Source organism: Alligator sinensis, unplaced genomic scaffold (genome assembly GCF_000455745.1).
Source record: "Alligator sinensis unplaced genomic scaffold, ASM45574v1 scaffold991_1, whole genome shotgun sequence".
NCBI lineage: Eukaryota > Metazoa > Chordata > Crocodylia > Alligatoridae > Alligator > Alligator sinensis.
The window spans coordinates 460,785-475,789 of NW_005842335.1; the positions used below are offsets into that span (position 1 = coordinate 460,785).

A 15,005-nucleotide genomic window follows, 5' to 3' on the forward strand; every position below is an offset into this window, starting at 1 on the left:
CCCCCCCCCCCGTGTGCGTGCTCGTCTTCAAAACGGGCCAAGCGCACTCTGCGGCCGCCCGGTAGACACTCTCCCCGGAGAGGAGGCAGACCCGAAAAACAAGTTTTGCATCGAAACGTTGCAACTCGGAGCCGCTTTTCCCCATAGAAAACAATGTTGTAAATGGGGGATTGGTTCCTGAACCCAGGCCCAAGACCCTGTTTTCACTAAAAATACCCCAGCATTTTGCACTCGATCCACTACGGATATGTCATATAGCTACACGCGTGTATCGATATCGTAAATAGCAATCCGAGCGATTCGGAAAGACTTCTTTGAGGTGACTGTGCTGGACTTTGCGACGGGCTCCTGGCTGGAGGTTTTTCGGGGTCTCGTCGGCTTTCTGAAAGAAAGCGTCGGAGGACGTTCGGACAGAGGAGCGAGGAGCGAGGCGGCGAGCTCGTTCGCGGGCGTGGTGCGGCATCCGATGGAGTGTTGTGAAGTCGAAACTGACGTCAGGAAGTTGAAACATGGTTTATAAACGTGGTCGTAAGTGCAAAATGTTGTAAGTCAGGGACTGCCTGTACATCGAACGCGTCCCAGGGAGAAACGCTCCTCCGCGTTAGCGAGCTGGGACCGCAGCCTCACCGCAGGCCACGACGTAAAAATGAACAGCTTGCCTCTCTGGTGTGATACGCCCCTCTTTCAGATTACGATTTTTATCAGGATGGACTTCAAATCTCAATCAAGTCAGTCATTTTTCTGGACGGGTACGTGATGCACTCCTCAATCCAGCATCGGAAGTGCTATTTAAAGAAATAAGAGAAAGAAATCAGGGCTTTATCAGTGTCTGCACTAACCGTGCCCTGCAGGGACCGTCCTGCAAAAGTCACGCTTCTTGAGGGGTGGGATTAGTGCGTGTGCTTTAAATCCCTATCTGCTAAGCGCTAAACAGAAACTGCCGCTGTCCGTTCTTGTTGCCACCAAAGGTGACGACTTCAGGCTGGGACCAACGTGAGCTGCGTATGATTCCATGTTTTAAACCAACCTTTTTGGCAAGTATGCTGCAAGTTAGCCCTGCATCCTCCCCCAGCTCTGCTCCAGTCTCTTCTCTTGCCCAATCTTCTGCTCTGCTTTCTGCCTCTTGCACGACTGCTGCCTGGATGCCCGTCCCCTCCCCAATCTGACCGTGTCATGGGGTGGCCACTTCTGCCTTAAATTGCCTCAGGTGGAATTAAAGTGATTTTAAATCACCAGTTTTAAAATCATGATTTAAGTCAAGGGCAGGAAATGTTAATTTAAGTTCTCAATTCTAATTTTGTTTTGCTTTTGTATTTTTTTTTTATAGTTATTTTATCTTTAAAGCTGATTTTCACTGGTTGGTAAGCATTAAAGTATATTGATCTATACAAATGGATATAGGCCCACAAGACAACTTGGAACTTCTTTGTTAACTGGTAGGATATCCTATATCTGTACACTTTTTATTTAAGCAATTAAGAAAGAGCCAGTTATTTACTAGATGATCATTTGGGTTTTTTTGGGAGGGTGGTTCAAGTTTTGATTGATAGAAATCACAAAGTGCATTTGGATTGAAGTTAGAAATTCACTAAAATGTACAAAACATCATTTTGCTGGGTTTTTGGTTGTAGCCATGTTAGTCTAAGGACATAGGCAGGCAAGGTTCTTTGGGTAGATGTGGTATCTTTTATTAGACCAACTGAGTAGTTGGAAAACATTTAAACAAAACATCATTTTTTATTTTTAGTTAAAGCTGTTACATTAGATGCATTAGAAAAATAATTTATCAAAGTGTTTTAATACAAAATGATTATTAATAGTTAAAGAATTAAAGGGGGGCTGGGTCACTGCTTCAAGATGTTTGAACTAGGAGAGCTCACTTTCTTACCTATACCTTTTGTTCGTTCATAGATTGTCAGAGGAAGACGAGCTTTCCTGCTTTTTTTGTTCCCATTTTGCATCTCAGCTTTGAATGAATCAGTCATTACATCAAACTAGTTGAATATATTGAAATAAAGGAAGATATTATTTCTGTACCTGCAGAGGAGGCTGTGGCTTTCAGCAGCTGTTTTTTATCAAATTCTTGTCACTGGTGCTTAGCTAATGATTTCTATTAGTTCAGTAGTTTGGTTGAGTGGATTTAAAATCTGAGCAGCAAACGTGTTGTCCGTATCCTGTTTTTATTTAATTTAAATGCTTGCTTGACTTTTAAAAATGTGGACATTAATATAGGTAGCTGTATTTTTATTTAGTAGTAGAAATGTTTTTCAAATAAGCCAATTTATATTTTAAAAAGATATGATTTACACTTAATAAAGAAGCAAAGCATGCCTGCCTTAGTATGAGCTTACAGAAGAATTGGCCTGGACTCTTATCCAGGGATTGCTCCTGTCCCAGCTAGTATCTACACACACACGTCTCTTATTTAATCTTAAACCTAGGCCAGTGGACAGGGCAAGAGGTATAGCCATGAATTTGGTCTGTCACCATAGAGTGCCCCATCGATTATTCGTGTTATTGGTTGGGAATTAAGTGAAAGTGCCTCGTGTCTGGAATACCGTGGCATCATGCACCCAATTCATGTTCCACATGGGTTTTCTTGAACCTCCCTCCACCCTCAGGCAAGGCATGCAGCTCAGCTGAGGCATGCATGTACCCTTTTGAGAAAGATGGGCATACTATGAAATGCATTGCTGATAGCTGAAACAGTTCAGAAAGCCCAGTCCCATCAAGCTTGCTGTTGTTTCAAGGACATCAGCAATATTTGCTACTGGCAGTAAAGGACAATAACAACCTCCTTGCGAACCTTCAGCACCGTGGCACTAAGCCAGAGCTTTCCAAACTTTTCATGTTGGTGACACACTTTTTAGACATGCATCATTTCGCGACACAGTAATTCAGTTCCGGGGGAGGGGCCAAGGGAAGCAGACACGAGTAAGGGAGCTCCGCGGTGCCCTTCCGCAAAATTTTCTGCCTTTCGCGCGACACACCTACACACTGCCGCCGACACACTAATGTGTCGCGGCACACAGTTTGGAAAGCTCTGCATTAAGCATTGACTTACCAACATAAACAGATTAGCCACCAAACTATAACAGTCTGGGGTAGCCCACTTCCAGATGGCAATAGCAACCTGCTGGTGTGGACTCCGTCTTGTGGATGCCTTGGTACAGAAGTGCCTTGCCAATCATTTCCCACAGCTCCGTGAAGGGAACTTTCCTCTTGTGGGAGTCGTAAAGCCATTGTTGGTCCCTCCAGGTCTGCGCAAGGGCGTGGACTAGAGGAGGGGAGGGACAGAATCCAACTGGATCTAGACAGGTTGCAGAGGTGGGCGGATGAGAATAGAATGGAGTTCAACGCAGACAAGTGCAAGGTGCTGCATCTGGAGGAAGGAACCAGCAACACACCTATAGGCTGGGGAATACCCTTCTCAACAACAGGGTGGCAGAAAGGGATCTTGGAGTCATTGTTGTCTCCAGGATGGACATGAGCTGCCAGTGCATGGAAAGCGGTCACTAAGGCCAGCCGTACCTTGTCATGCGTCCACAGATGGTCCAGGGAGGTGATCCTTCCCCTCTATGCGGCATTGGTCAGGCTGAAGTTGAAGTAATGCATCCAGTTCTGGGTGCTGCACTTCAGGAGGAATGTGGCTTACCTTGAGAGGGTCCAGAGGAGGGCTACTTGTATGGTCAGGGGGCAGCGGGGCAGGTCCTATGAAGATAGACTAAAGGGCCTGAATCTATTCAGTGTCCACAAGAGAAGGCTGAGAGGGGATCTGGTGGCCATCTATAAAACTCACCAGGGGGGATAATGGAAAATAGTTGAGGCTCTGTTCCCCCAGGCACCACCTGGGATAACAAGGAATAACAGCCACAAATTGATTGAGAGCAGGTTCAGGCTTGATATCAGGAGACATTACTTTATGGTGAGGGCTGCCAGGCTCTGGAATGGGCTCCCAAGTGAGGTGGTGCTCCTCCCTACCTTGGGGGTCTTCAAGGAGGAGGTTGGATAGATAGTTCATCATGGGGGCACAGAAGGGAATTGGTGAGGTTTTATTCACCAAGGCGCCCCCGGGGGTTACAAGAAATAATGGCTACAAGCTAGCAGAGAGCAGATTTAGACTGGACATTAGGAAGAACTTCTTCACAGTTCGAGTGGCCAAGGTCTGGAATGGGCTCCCAAGGGAGGTGGTGCTCTCCCCTACCCTGGGGGTCTTCAAGAGGAGGTTGGATATGCGTCTAGCTGGGGTCATCTAGACCCAGCACTCTTCCCTGCCTATGCAGGGGGTCGGACTCGATGATATATTGAGGTCCCTTCCGACCCTAAAATCTATGAATCTATGATATCTGGCTGGGGTATTATGATGCCAGCACTCATTCCTGCCCATCATCAACTTGACGATCTGTTCAGGTCCCTTCCAACTCTAGAAATTATGCTGATCAGCACCAGGGGTCCCACAGTGGTCTAAACCTGCATTATCTGTCCCTACAGTTGTAGGAGTACATGCAGTCCATATAATCTCCTTAGCAGGCCCACTACTGCTTTCCTAGTGCCACAAGCCACTAAAGCGCCCTCCACTGTGCCTCATGCCCCATGTCTGCCTTCACTTACCAAAGTGTGGGTTGTCTTAACATCAACAGCTGACAGCGTTGTTGTTCTGGGTAGGCTCCACTCCTTGTCCCCCGTCACAGTGAATAGGACAGGGGGTAGTTGAATGAGTTGGCAAGCTAACACTTCTGCCTAGGGGTGCAGGAAGGATTTCTACTGTGACACAGAAAGAACTCGCAGAGTGAGTTAATGCAGTGCCAAGAGTCATGCTGTATTCCTCTCAGAGGTCCCGAGAGAGAGCTCGCACAGGCAGTGGCACAGGCACGGCTCTGCAATACGGACATACCACCCAGGCTAGGCTAATGTGGGGGCTCAGCCCTAGATGACCGTTGTCAGGCTAACTGCAGTGAAGACACACCCTTCAAGGTTGCAAAAGGCTCGGGTCCAATCCCCTGGCAGTCAGCTTTGCCTGTTGTCAGCCTCCTTAACTTCCCATCTCTTTCCTGCCATGCTTTTGATGTGAAAATGATGAACTTGGGGGGCTACCTGTAGAGGTTGGAGTAACTCCTTTGGTGCCTTCCCTGTCCTCACGGTCTCTCAAGGCTCCGACCCCTCTGGCACAGTCTCTTGGGGCTCCACTGCCTAGTTCCTCTGGCCCTAAACATGGCTTTCTGATCCTAATCGTGCCTTACAGGCTCTAATTGTGACCTCCAGCTTCTTCCATAGCCATACCTATGCCTCATGGGTATTGCTCTGGTTTCAGCCACTGGGACCCCCCCCCCAACCCTGTCTTGATCTCAGCTCATCCAGCCCGTGGCCTTTGTAGGGCTGTTCCTCCACATCTCCATCCTTTGCAGGACTCAAAGCATAGAGCATCTTCCCAAAATAACATTCTCTCCCCACCTCCTGCCACTGCCATGGCCTCCAACTCCTCCTTATAGGCACTCCTGGTCCTCTGGTCAGAGACAGAAACTATAACACAAGCCCTACTCTGGATCACTATCCACAGCCAACCATATTCCCCTCTTAGCCATCTCCTCCCAGCTCTCTAGGGTACCTGCGGGTCTGTTTCCTACAGCCCACTTCCCCCACTTTCCATCCAATTATTACATTTTAGCCCCTCCTTCTTTCCAGACCTTCCTCAGTGGCTACAGGTAGTGACAAGTACTCTGGTTGTGTTAACAGAAGCCTTCCACCAAAGCCATCATTGCTGTATGAATCGGGCAATATTAGGCCATCTGCTCACACACGTGTGCATGTGTAGATGCATGGACCATTTAGGAGGTGCTTCACCCATAAACCTGATGTTGCCTTGGAGAAAAAAATGTTGCAGTGCTTTTACATAATCCAGCACTTAATGTTGCCTCTGGGGAGGCAAGCAACCCACGCTTCCCCCACCCACACACAGACTTGTCAATTAGCAACCACTGTTTGCTGAGTTAAATACGAAAGCTCCTGAGCCTGCTCATTCTAGGCAAATGGACAGGAAAATGTGTGGGGGAGGTGGAATAGGGGGAAGAAAAAGTGTCCTCACTTTGTTTCCAGATGAAATGCAAATTTCAGTACTGAGATTTTTTCACAGCGGTGTAGAGAGTTTAGGCATATTTATTAAAGGGAATGCAAAATGTCTCAACATCCTTGGGTTGCCTTGAAAATCTCATACTTTATGCTCTTCCACCCCCAACATTATTCTAGTATCAAAGCTTCACGTCTCCAGAGACTCATGTACACTTGTCATTCATTGAAACTTCTGGTTCAATATAATACATGGAAGAAACCCAGTCTCCTCTCTGGGGATGCATTTGGAAGCCTGGAGTTCTTTCTCTGAAAGCGTCCTCTCCCACCCGCTCCTACCAGTCTGGACAAAACAACGTGGCCACCGGGGTGGAATACAATTCAGTGGCCGCGTCTACACGAGACGCTGACTGCCCAGTGGCTTGTTACTACTGCGCAGTAGTGTTGCATGGCAGGAAGCGCGATGCAATGCTACTGCGTAGTAGTGACAAACTACTACATAAGCCAGCATCACCTAAAAGCCATTCGGCGATGCTTATGTGCAGTAACTCCAGTTATGCGCAGTCATTTGTACAAGTACTAAATGACTGCATAGTAACGACTGCGTGGTCAGCATCTCGTGTAGACACGGCCAGCCTGTGTTAGCTTTGCTGTAAGGAGAGGTAGGGGAGCAGTGTTTGGTGACTCTGCATAAGGGGAAATTACGCAAGGACATTGAATGAGGCATTTCATTTGGATTGTTATAGCTAGTGTATGCTGCTTGCCAGACCTTAATAATGCTCCTCTGCACAGCAGCATTAGCCCGTGGCATTTGGGAAGCTATAGAATAGCAGAGCTGAAAAAAGAACCGATTCACAACACAGATAGTCTGCAGAATGCCCTCACTAGACCCGTGTAAAAACACTCCTTTGAAAATGTCATCCAGAAACAGCTCGATGATACTTTGGAAAGCTCCTTCTGAAACCTTTTGGCGGAAATCTGGCTTGCAGACTGTTAGGAGCAAGCGTTTGGGTCTATCCTGAAAAGGGAGAGAGAGAGAGACCCGGTTTAGTGGGCTGAGAGCCAGGACGTCCTGAGCCCAGCCCTGCACTGTCCCTGCTTCGCTGTGTAGCCTTGAGCCATAACTGTTGAGCCCGTCCCAGGTGTCACTGTTTGGGAATGGTTTGCAATTGGGTGTCAAGTGCTGTGTTTCCGACACTAGGGGATAACAGTGGATAAATGTGAGGGAGGAGTGTTTGACCCCATGCTTTGGAGGTCTGGGGTGGAGGGGGTGACCTGTCACTTTTCTGCTTTCCCTTCTCTCCTAAACATGAGTTCAGTAATCTCCAGGAGCCTCAAATGACCGAAGTCTGTAGTGTGTGCTTGACTTGAGTGGGGGCAGTGCTTGGACCCATGCTTTTGGGCTCCCAGGGGCTGGGGGAGGGGGAACGTGATAAGGGGACACAGTCAGGGAGGGAGTGCGAACATGGCTGGTTCTTCGAAAGCTTTTACTGAACAAGTAGTGCAATAGAGCTCTTTGCTAAAAAATGCCAACAAAAGGAAAAAGAGTGGTGTTAGCATCCTGGCTGCATGCCCACTTGGCCAATTGCAGCAGTGGGAGGGTGGAGGTGAGGAGTGATGCAGTGTGGGATGCCTGGAGGACCAAGCAGACCTGTGTCTTCGAATAGTTGGTATCCACCTGTAACAACTAGTTCATGGGGAACCAGTTCAAACAGTACTTGATTTTTCCAATGACACTTCTGAAACATTCCAGGTAAATTAAACCAGTTAACAGGATTATATGTCTGTCTGCTTCAGGTTTAAACTGCTCCAAGTGTTATGTGTGTCCATGCCCTGAGTGTCCCCAGTGATGATGAGTTCCTCCGTTGGGCTGGTTAGACCACTGCCCTCTGCTCCTTGACATCCCGTGTACGGCTATAGGAACCTGCCATTGGAAGGGGCCTCATGGGTCATCTAGTCCAACCCTCAGCACAAATGCAGAATCCACCTCTGCTGTGGTGCCCCGGGGCACTGCCAGTTGCAGACGGCCTAACAGAGGGGCCCTTGGCACCGCTAAGTCTCTCTTGTGTTAGAAAGACAGTAAAAGCATTAGCGACTTGGAGCATTGTCATGGTATTGTCAGAGCTGGCAGATGCAATCGTGCTCTTACCTTCTTCCCTCTGTGTTTGGCACATTTGTTTGCTTGTTGCCTGTTGTCTAAGGTAAAGCTGTGAATCATTCAGGGCATATGCTATATGTTAATGCTGTGTCTAGGACAGCGGGTCCCTGTTGTGCTTGCATCTGTGAGAGCTACTTCAGCACACACGAGATCTGCTGGGAGACGGCTGGGACCCCTTGCTAGGCTGAATGCGTGCAGCTGTTATGTACAACACCATAAAACAATGACACTGGACAATTGGTGCTATTAGTGTCCATTGTTCACCTTGTTTCCCCACCTCTGTTCTGTCTGAACAAGTCACAAAAAGGCTGTGGCCAAACAGGACAGATTTCTAACACAGCAGGGCTTTAGCCCCCTGGACAATGGCCTCTCGTGGGCAGAAGAATTTCTTCTCTTTTTTTTTTTCCAAAACCAAAGCCAAGCCCTTCAAGCTGACAGGAAAACTTCCAGTGACTTAAGTGGTGCAGGAGCCAGCCCCGAGTCGCTGCGTTTCACGTTACGCGACTAAAGCTGTCGCAAGGAGCCTGATCGGCAGCCGCTGGCTGCACAGCAGCAGAGAAATCTGCTGCTAAAAATCCCCCGGCCGCGCGGTCCCACTGCAGAGCCTCTGCAGGGTTCTGGCCGCTGTCACATGGAGACGAATAACAAATCGCTTGGCTAATAAACTGCTCCCTCCTCCGCTGTCTCTGAAGCCCTGACTGTTCCTCTCCTCCTCACCCCACTCTGCTGGGAGTTATTAGATTCCTGCCTGCCCCCGGGCTCCCACGTGGAAAGCCGTCAGCATTGATACTAGACGTGAAAATTGTCGTGCTCCACCTACGCTTTGAGATGTCTCGGTGGGTGACTGAAGGGGCTGATGCTGTACATTGTTACTTGAAGCAGAGCTGCCAAAACTCATCCCCTCCAGGGGCCACCTTGGCAGGAATCGTAGTACTGGAGACCACCCGCCACCGAAACCTTCAAAGAAAAATGAGGTGCGTGCTTTTGTGTCCATGCCCTATGGGTCCTTTTTTTTTTTTTAAATGAGTAGCAATTGCTTGTTGTTTGAGTTCATCTGTGCTGAGATCAAAGCCCCGCGGCCTTCCCAGGGAGGAGTAGCCGGCTTGGGTTTGAACCTGTCCGGTTCACCAGTGCTTGTGAGCTGCTCCTCGGCTTGGGAGTTCACGGCTGATGCGGAGCCTGTGCGGTAGGAGAACTTCCATCTGGAGAGCAGCGCGCATATAGTGTACGCGATGGGTTTTATGGAGGTGAGAGAGGTGCCCCTGCTGCCTGGTAGGGGTTGCGGGGCGTTGGCAGAACATGGACTGGATCTGTGATGGGGAGACCGCCTGTGGCTGTTGACCGCAGTGGTGGCAGCCCCTCAGTACGAGGGTGACAGAGGTAATCGTAGGTTATTAAGGCAGAAAGGATTGTTGTGATCATTTTCTGACCGCTAGCATTACCCAGACCGTAGGGCTTCCCTGCATTAATGCCTGCTTCAGGTCCAGGAGTTTCAGTGGAATTAGGTCATTTCTGTTAGAGAGACGCCCAGTCTTGATTTAAACACTTCTACTGCTGAAAAATCAGCCACAAGCTTTAGTAAGATGTTCCAGTAATTAATTATCCAAACTCTTAAAAAACCGGTGCCTTCCTTCTAATTTGGATTTGTCAAGCTTCAGTTTCTAACCATCAGATCTTGTTATAATTTTATCTGCCAGATTGAAGACCTTTATTATCAGATTTCTGTTCCCCACGTAGGTGATTACTGTAGGCGAGCAAACACTTGATACTTTCTTTTTGATAATCAAGATAATTTGAAATCCTGGAGTTCTAGCTCTAAGGCATGCTATCCCATCTTGTCATTGTTTATACGGCTATTCTTTGAATCCTTTCCAACTGAACAGCATCCTTCTTGAAGTACGGACACCAGAACTTTTCGCAATGCTAAATACAGGAATAATATAACTTCTCTACTCCTACTCAACATTCCCCTGTCGATATGTCTGAGAATGGCATTAGGGCCCCTGTCAGATGTTACATTTATAGTGCATATAAATGTGTTAATTGCACCATAAATGGCACACATTCAGCCAATTAATGATACCATAAAATGGCAAAACAACCACAAATATGTTCTGTATATAATATAGTGCATCTTTGTGGTTGGTTTGTATGGACCCTTAAATTGAACGTGTGGCATGCCCTTAGGTTCAGCTGACCGTACATTATAACGCCCAAGTTTCTTTAATCTTCCCAGATGAGGTGACTGCCTTGGCTCTTTTGCTTCAGCATTCAGGCAGATTTAGCCTAGGTCCCAGCTGGAGAAACTTTAAAACTATAGGAGACCCTCGCCATTCATGGGGGATATGTTCTCAAGATTCCCGCGAATGGCGAAATCCGTGAATACTGCACTGTACTGATAATAGGCTAGGATAAATAGGCTGGAGACAGTAATTGTGCTAACTAGTGTTTTATTCCAACTCTGTTCGAACTCGAAAGTAATAAAACCCTGAGCTGATTGCTAATCAGCTGATCACTAATCTCCCTAATATTTCTTGAACTCGCTCCCTCGGTCTCTGTCTCGTAATTGGCAGAGGTGGCGGCCAAAGGACTTGGTGGGGTTGACAGGGGAGGGTGTGCAAAGGAACATTGTGATGGGAAGCTGTTCAGCCTTTTTCTGTAGGTCCTTATAAATTTCTCGTTAGGGCATCATTGCTGCTTCAATTTCCCTCTTACCCTTCAGGCTCTGCTCCATAGAGGGATCGTATTCAAACTTTTTGTCAGTGAGTTTGCTGTATCTGAAGAGCTCGGCCAGTGTTTCTAAATTGAAATTAGGTCTTTCTGTCTTTTCATTTTCATCATCTTCACTGTTTGTCATGAGTTCTGCTAGGTCCTCATCAGTCAGTTCCTTGGTGAGGCGACTCACTCAGTTCTCCAACCTCCGATTCCTCCATATCCTCAAAACCCTCCCCTCCAAAGTCATGGGATGTTCTCACAATCCTTTTGATCTCCTCACTGACAGATGGGAGACCAGTGAAATCACTGACTGCTTCTTCCACAACCCCCTCCAACAGGCATTGATGGTTGATGGCTTTATTTCATCGATCGACTCCTTTATGTTAGTGATGCAGTTAGTGATGTTGTAGTACTTCCAGCACTTCCTAACATCAAGTGTTGGATCACCTTCCAACGCGTTATGAATTTGACCGAAGGTGTGCCTGGTGTAATAAGCTTTGAAAGTAGCAATCACACCTGGTTGAGAGGCTGGACGAGGGAAGTTGTGTTCGGTGATAGGAAAACCACTTCCACATCAGGGCGGGCAAATTGCAGACTTTGTGGGTGGCCTGGCGCATTGTCCAAGACGAGTAGCACTTTGATGGGCGGCCTTTTGGAGTCTAGGTATTTTTCTCTCTCTCGGATGAAACAGTTGGGAACCAGTCCAAAAATAAATCAGTCGCGACCCAGACCCTCCTGTCAGACCGCCAAAAAACTGGCAAGCTGTGCTTATTCTTGCCCTTTAATGCCCTGGGGTTCAACGCACGGTACAGCAACATAGGTTTCACCATGCAGTGACAAAATGCATCTCTCTGGCTTTAGAGTTATTTCTGCATTTTACAGCAGGTTTGGTGTGGGCTGCTGCTCAGTGGTAGTGAAACTTATCTATCTCTTCTTTGAAGCTGTGCAAACTGAAGGTTGGGTTAGAATTGGGAGCGCTCGGAGTCTAATCCGAACCCGGCTTCTGTCTGTTGGTCCCAGATTATAGACAATTGCCCACCATTATGGCATCTGAGCTCTAAGAGGTCCTAGGTGAATGAGTTTCCTTTTATCTAGAAAGAGAATATTTTCTACCATATCTCACAGGGGTATTAAGTTGAATGAGCTGCTATTTCTGCACTGTCTTTCGTGTGCACCACATTATATACATTTTGAATATTAAAGCGTTAGAGCATATTTGTGTGTGCTGGGCAAGCTTCTGAAGAATAGCAGCAATTGGAGTGAGTTTTCTGTATGGCCACTTGCCCTCCACAGATTGAATCAAGTTCCTATTGATAGAGACCAGGTCTCTAGAGTACTGCCCAAGTTTATATGTTAGGAGCCTCTTGTTCTCTTTGTAGTGGATGGATAATTTGGTGTTGAGCTAAAAGGAAGGAGAGTTGATACATAAGCATCAGATTTCCCTGGGGGTGCTGTGGTACATGCACATTTTTTAAAAATTTGTGGATAGTCCATTACTCTTTTATGTTTAAGTATGTGGACTGTTAGTTATCTGTGCACTGACTCCAAACATACTAGTCCTGCATGTAATTCAGACACTTGACAATGCAAAGAGGCACTGTCCCTAGGAAGGAATTGCTGCTCTTTTCTGAGCTGCATTGTATTTTTAATGCCTTGATATGGGACATCCACAGGCTTCCCCTGGGGAGGTGTATGGGGCAGCAGCCTTTTATTGTCTTTCCCTCTATTTATGGGTAGAGGAGAATAAAAAAAAGATAAAATGATTCCAATAACTAGTCTAAACACTAGCCACAAACCAAGCCAGACCCTGTTGAGATGCCACACTGAGATATCCTTGATAACTGTCCTTCGTCTTTCTTGAGTGCTTTGATCAGCAGTGAAGGAGGAAACTATTTTGCTTTTTGAACCATGATAAATGATCAAAATGAACACCCTGTTGAAGTGACAGTGGGAAGTTGGATCTACTGTTTGGGGCTGTTGGTGGATCCAGGTGTATGATATTGTGTTGGTTTATTTCAAAGGTTTCTGCTTTCATTGGGGAAGCATTTGAGACCAGACAGCTGAATCTAAACATGTCCATTTTTTTTTCCAGCATTGGTTCAAATAAAACAATTTTCTGTAGCATGGAGTGGACCGAAGGTCATACGAGACAAACGTCTTATAATTTTCTGTTGAAGGGATTCTTCAGATACTATATGGGACCTTAATTCTTAGTTATACATGGTCTTTTAAACATTTAAACGATCAGCCTAGAGCTGCAGGGCTGCTAACACATAGGCAGTGTGTTTTAATCCTCATTAAAGTAGCAGTGAGAGAGTATTGGCATGATCAGTTTTTTCATTTCCTGTAGCATGTCTAGTCTGAGAATCACATTCATCCTGTGGATGTAGGATGGACGCATGGATTATCCACCTGGATGCACCCTATTCTGGTCTATTCCTACATGCTTTACTCAGGCAAGCCTCCCATTACTGTCACTTTTGATATTAATGGTACTTTTGCATAAGGAAGAGAAAATCAGGCCCTGAGTTTGATGTGATTTGGAGCAGTCACGTTTTTTTTTCTCATAACCAAAATATTTCTTTGGGATTTTTTATTTTCAATATAGTCCTTTTGATTTTAGCTTGTACTTTAAAGGAAAAAAATCCTCATGGTTATTACTAGTAGCAGTGCATGTTGCTAGAGTGGAGAGGTTTTTTTAGAATCAGTTTTACTTTTCATCACTTATTGCATCGTTCAGGGGCTGTTTGCATTTGCCTGGCCTCAGACGATAAATCTCAGCATTGTCTGAAGTAAATGAAAGAAACTGGCTCCAGCGTGGCTGTGAAGTTCCACTGTGCCATTGTCTCCAATCGAGACTTGTCCCTAGGCTAGTCAATTTCACGTTATTTGTCAGTTTCACTGTTTGGCTCTCCGGGACTCTCCTGCCCAGACCGCTCGGTTTTGGTTGTTCCCAGCATTGCTGAAGAATGCTAAAATCTCCTGACAAGCCATGTTTGTTCATATGAAATTTTAACACCCATTCCCATTCTGCCAACTCCTATGTCTCATTTTAAAGCTGGCACATAAACCTAGGTCTGGTTCATATTCTAAAATATGCATTAGTGTAACTAAATTTAAGATCAGTAAGATGGATTCTTTTAAACCAGTTTTAATCATACTTAAGGCAATTGTGCTTTCAGTTTGGGTAGAAGTGTATCTTCCAAGGAAAACGTTTGCAGATTTTTATACATGGAATAAATGGGACACTGTTTTGTGTGCCTGTCTCCTCTCTTAATGTAGGTTCAGAATGCGTTGCATCTGTTGGATGCTGTGACTAAGATGACTTCATAAAGCAGAGCATCCCTGATTGCTGCCTGATCCATGGCTCGTAATTTCAGGAGCTGATAGGTAGAAAACCCACATTAAAAGATGCCCAGTGAGACGCTTCAAAGCAGCAGTGAGATGGAGGAAGCCGTGCAGAGAGAGAAGGGTGGAACACACAGCCCTCACCGAGGCTCCCTGCGGAGAGCCGTGGCTACCGCAGTCACCTTTGATGGAGAGGCCACCATGGACAGAAGGAAAAAGAAGAAGAAGGAGCCCCGCCCAGAGTCCATAATAGTTTATCGCTCAGAGAACGAAAATAAAGTGGAAGAAGAGCAGGCAGATGAAGAAGGAGGCGAGAGGAGTTCAGAGGAGGGCTCCAAGTTCTTAGGAAATCCCATGGCAGATGGTATGTATGGCCAGGGCCTGCAGCTGGGGGCTGCTTTTTTGGGGTCACAGAGCCAATGAAAAATAAGATGTATGAAAAAGAAAGGGCCCTGGCTCTTGCTTGTAGCATTTTAAGTGAAGGGAAGGACAGAGATTTTGGAAGCACATCTGTTCCTGTTTAGCGAAATCCACTTTGAATATCTATTCCACAGTTAGAGTCCTGCAGGAACAGTTCTGTTTAGAGACCAGCTCCTTAGACTTAACCTGCTCTGTCTCTGAATTTGGTCTACAGCATATCAGCCAGTGAGTGTAACAAGTATATGGAGGGGATCAGAAGAAAGTCTTAGACCACCTCTGACTCTTTCCAGTCTCTCTTTCC

At 46.5% G+C, this 15,005-nt stretch overlaps 1 protein-coding gene and 1 long non-coding RNA gene across 4 annotated transcripts in view; both read left to right on the forward strand.

The window, feature by feature from the left end:
• Positions 1–6: 6 nt before the first annotated feature.
• Positions 7–2,330, forward strand: LOC106722469. The gene is made up of 2 exons (XR_001358441.2): positions 7–1,436; positions 1,912–2,330. It is a non-coding gene; the product is annotated as an uncharacterized LOC106722469 (long non-coding RNA).
• Positions 2,331–4,331: 2,001 nt separating this feature from the next.
• Positions 4,332–15,005, forward strand: part of TMEM169 (transmembrane protein 169) — a 14,919-nt gene continuing 4,245 nt past the window's right edge. For all 3 annotated transcript variants that reach the window (XR_003095255.1, XM_025210130.1, XM_006028687.3), the window contains exons 1-2: positions 4,332–9,195; positions 14,219–14,648. Coding sequence is in view for 2 of the 3 variants with exons in the window: in XM_025210130.1 (XP_025065915.1) it covers positions 14,348–14,648 (301 nt within the window). In the remaining variant the exon portion in view is untranslated. The remainder of the gene's footprint in view (positions 9,196–14,218; positions 14,649–15,005) is intronic.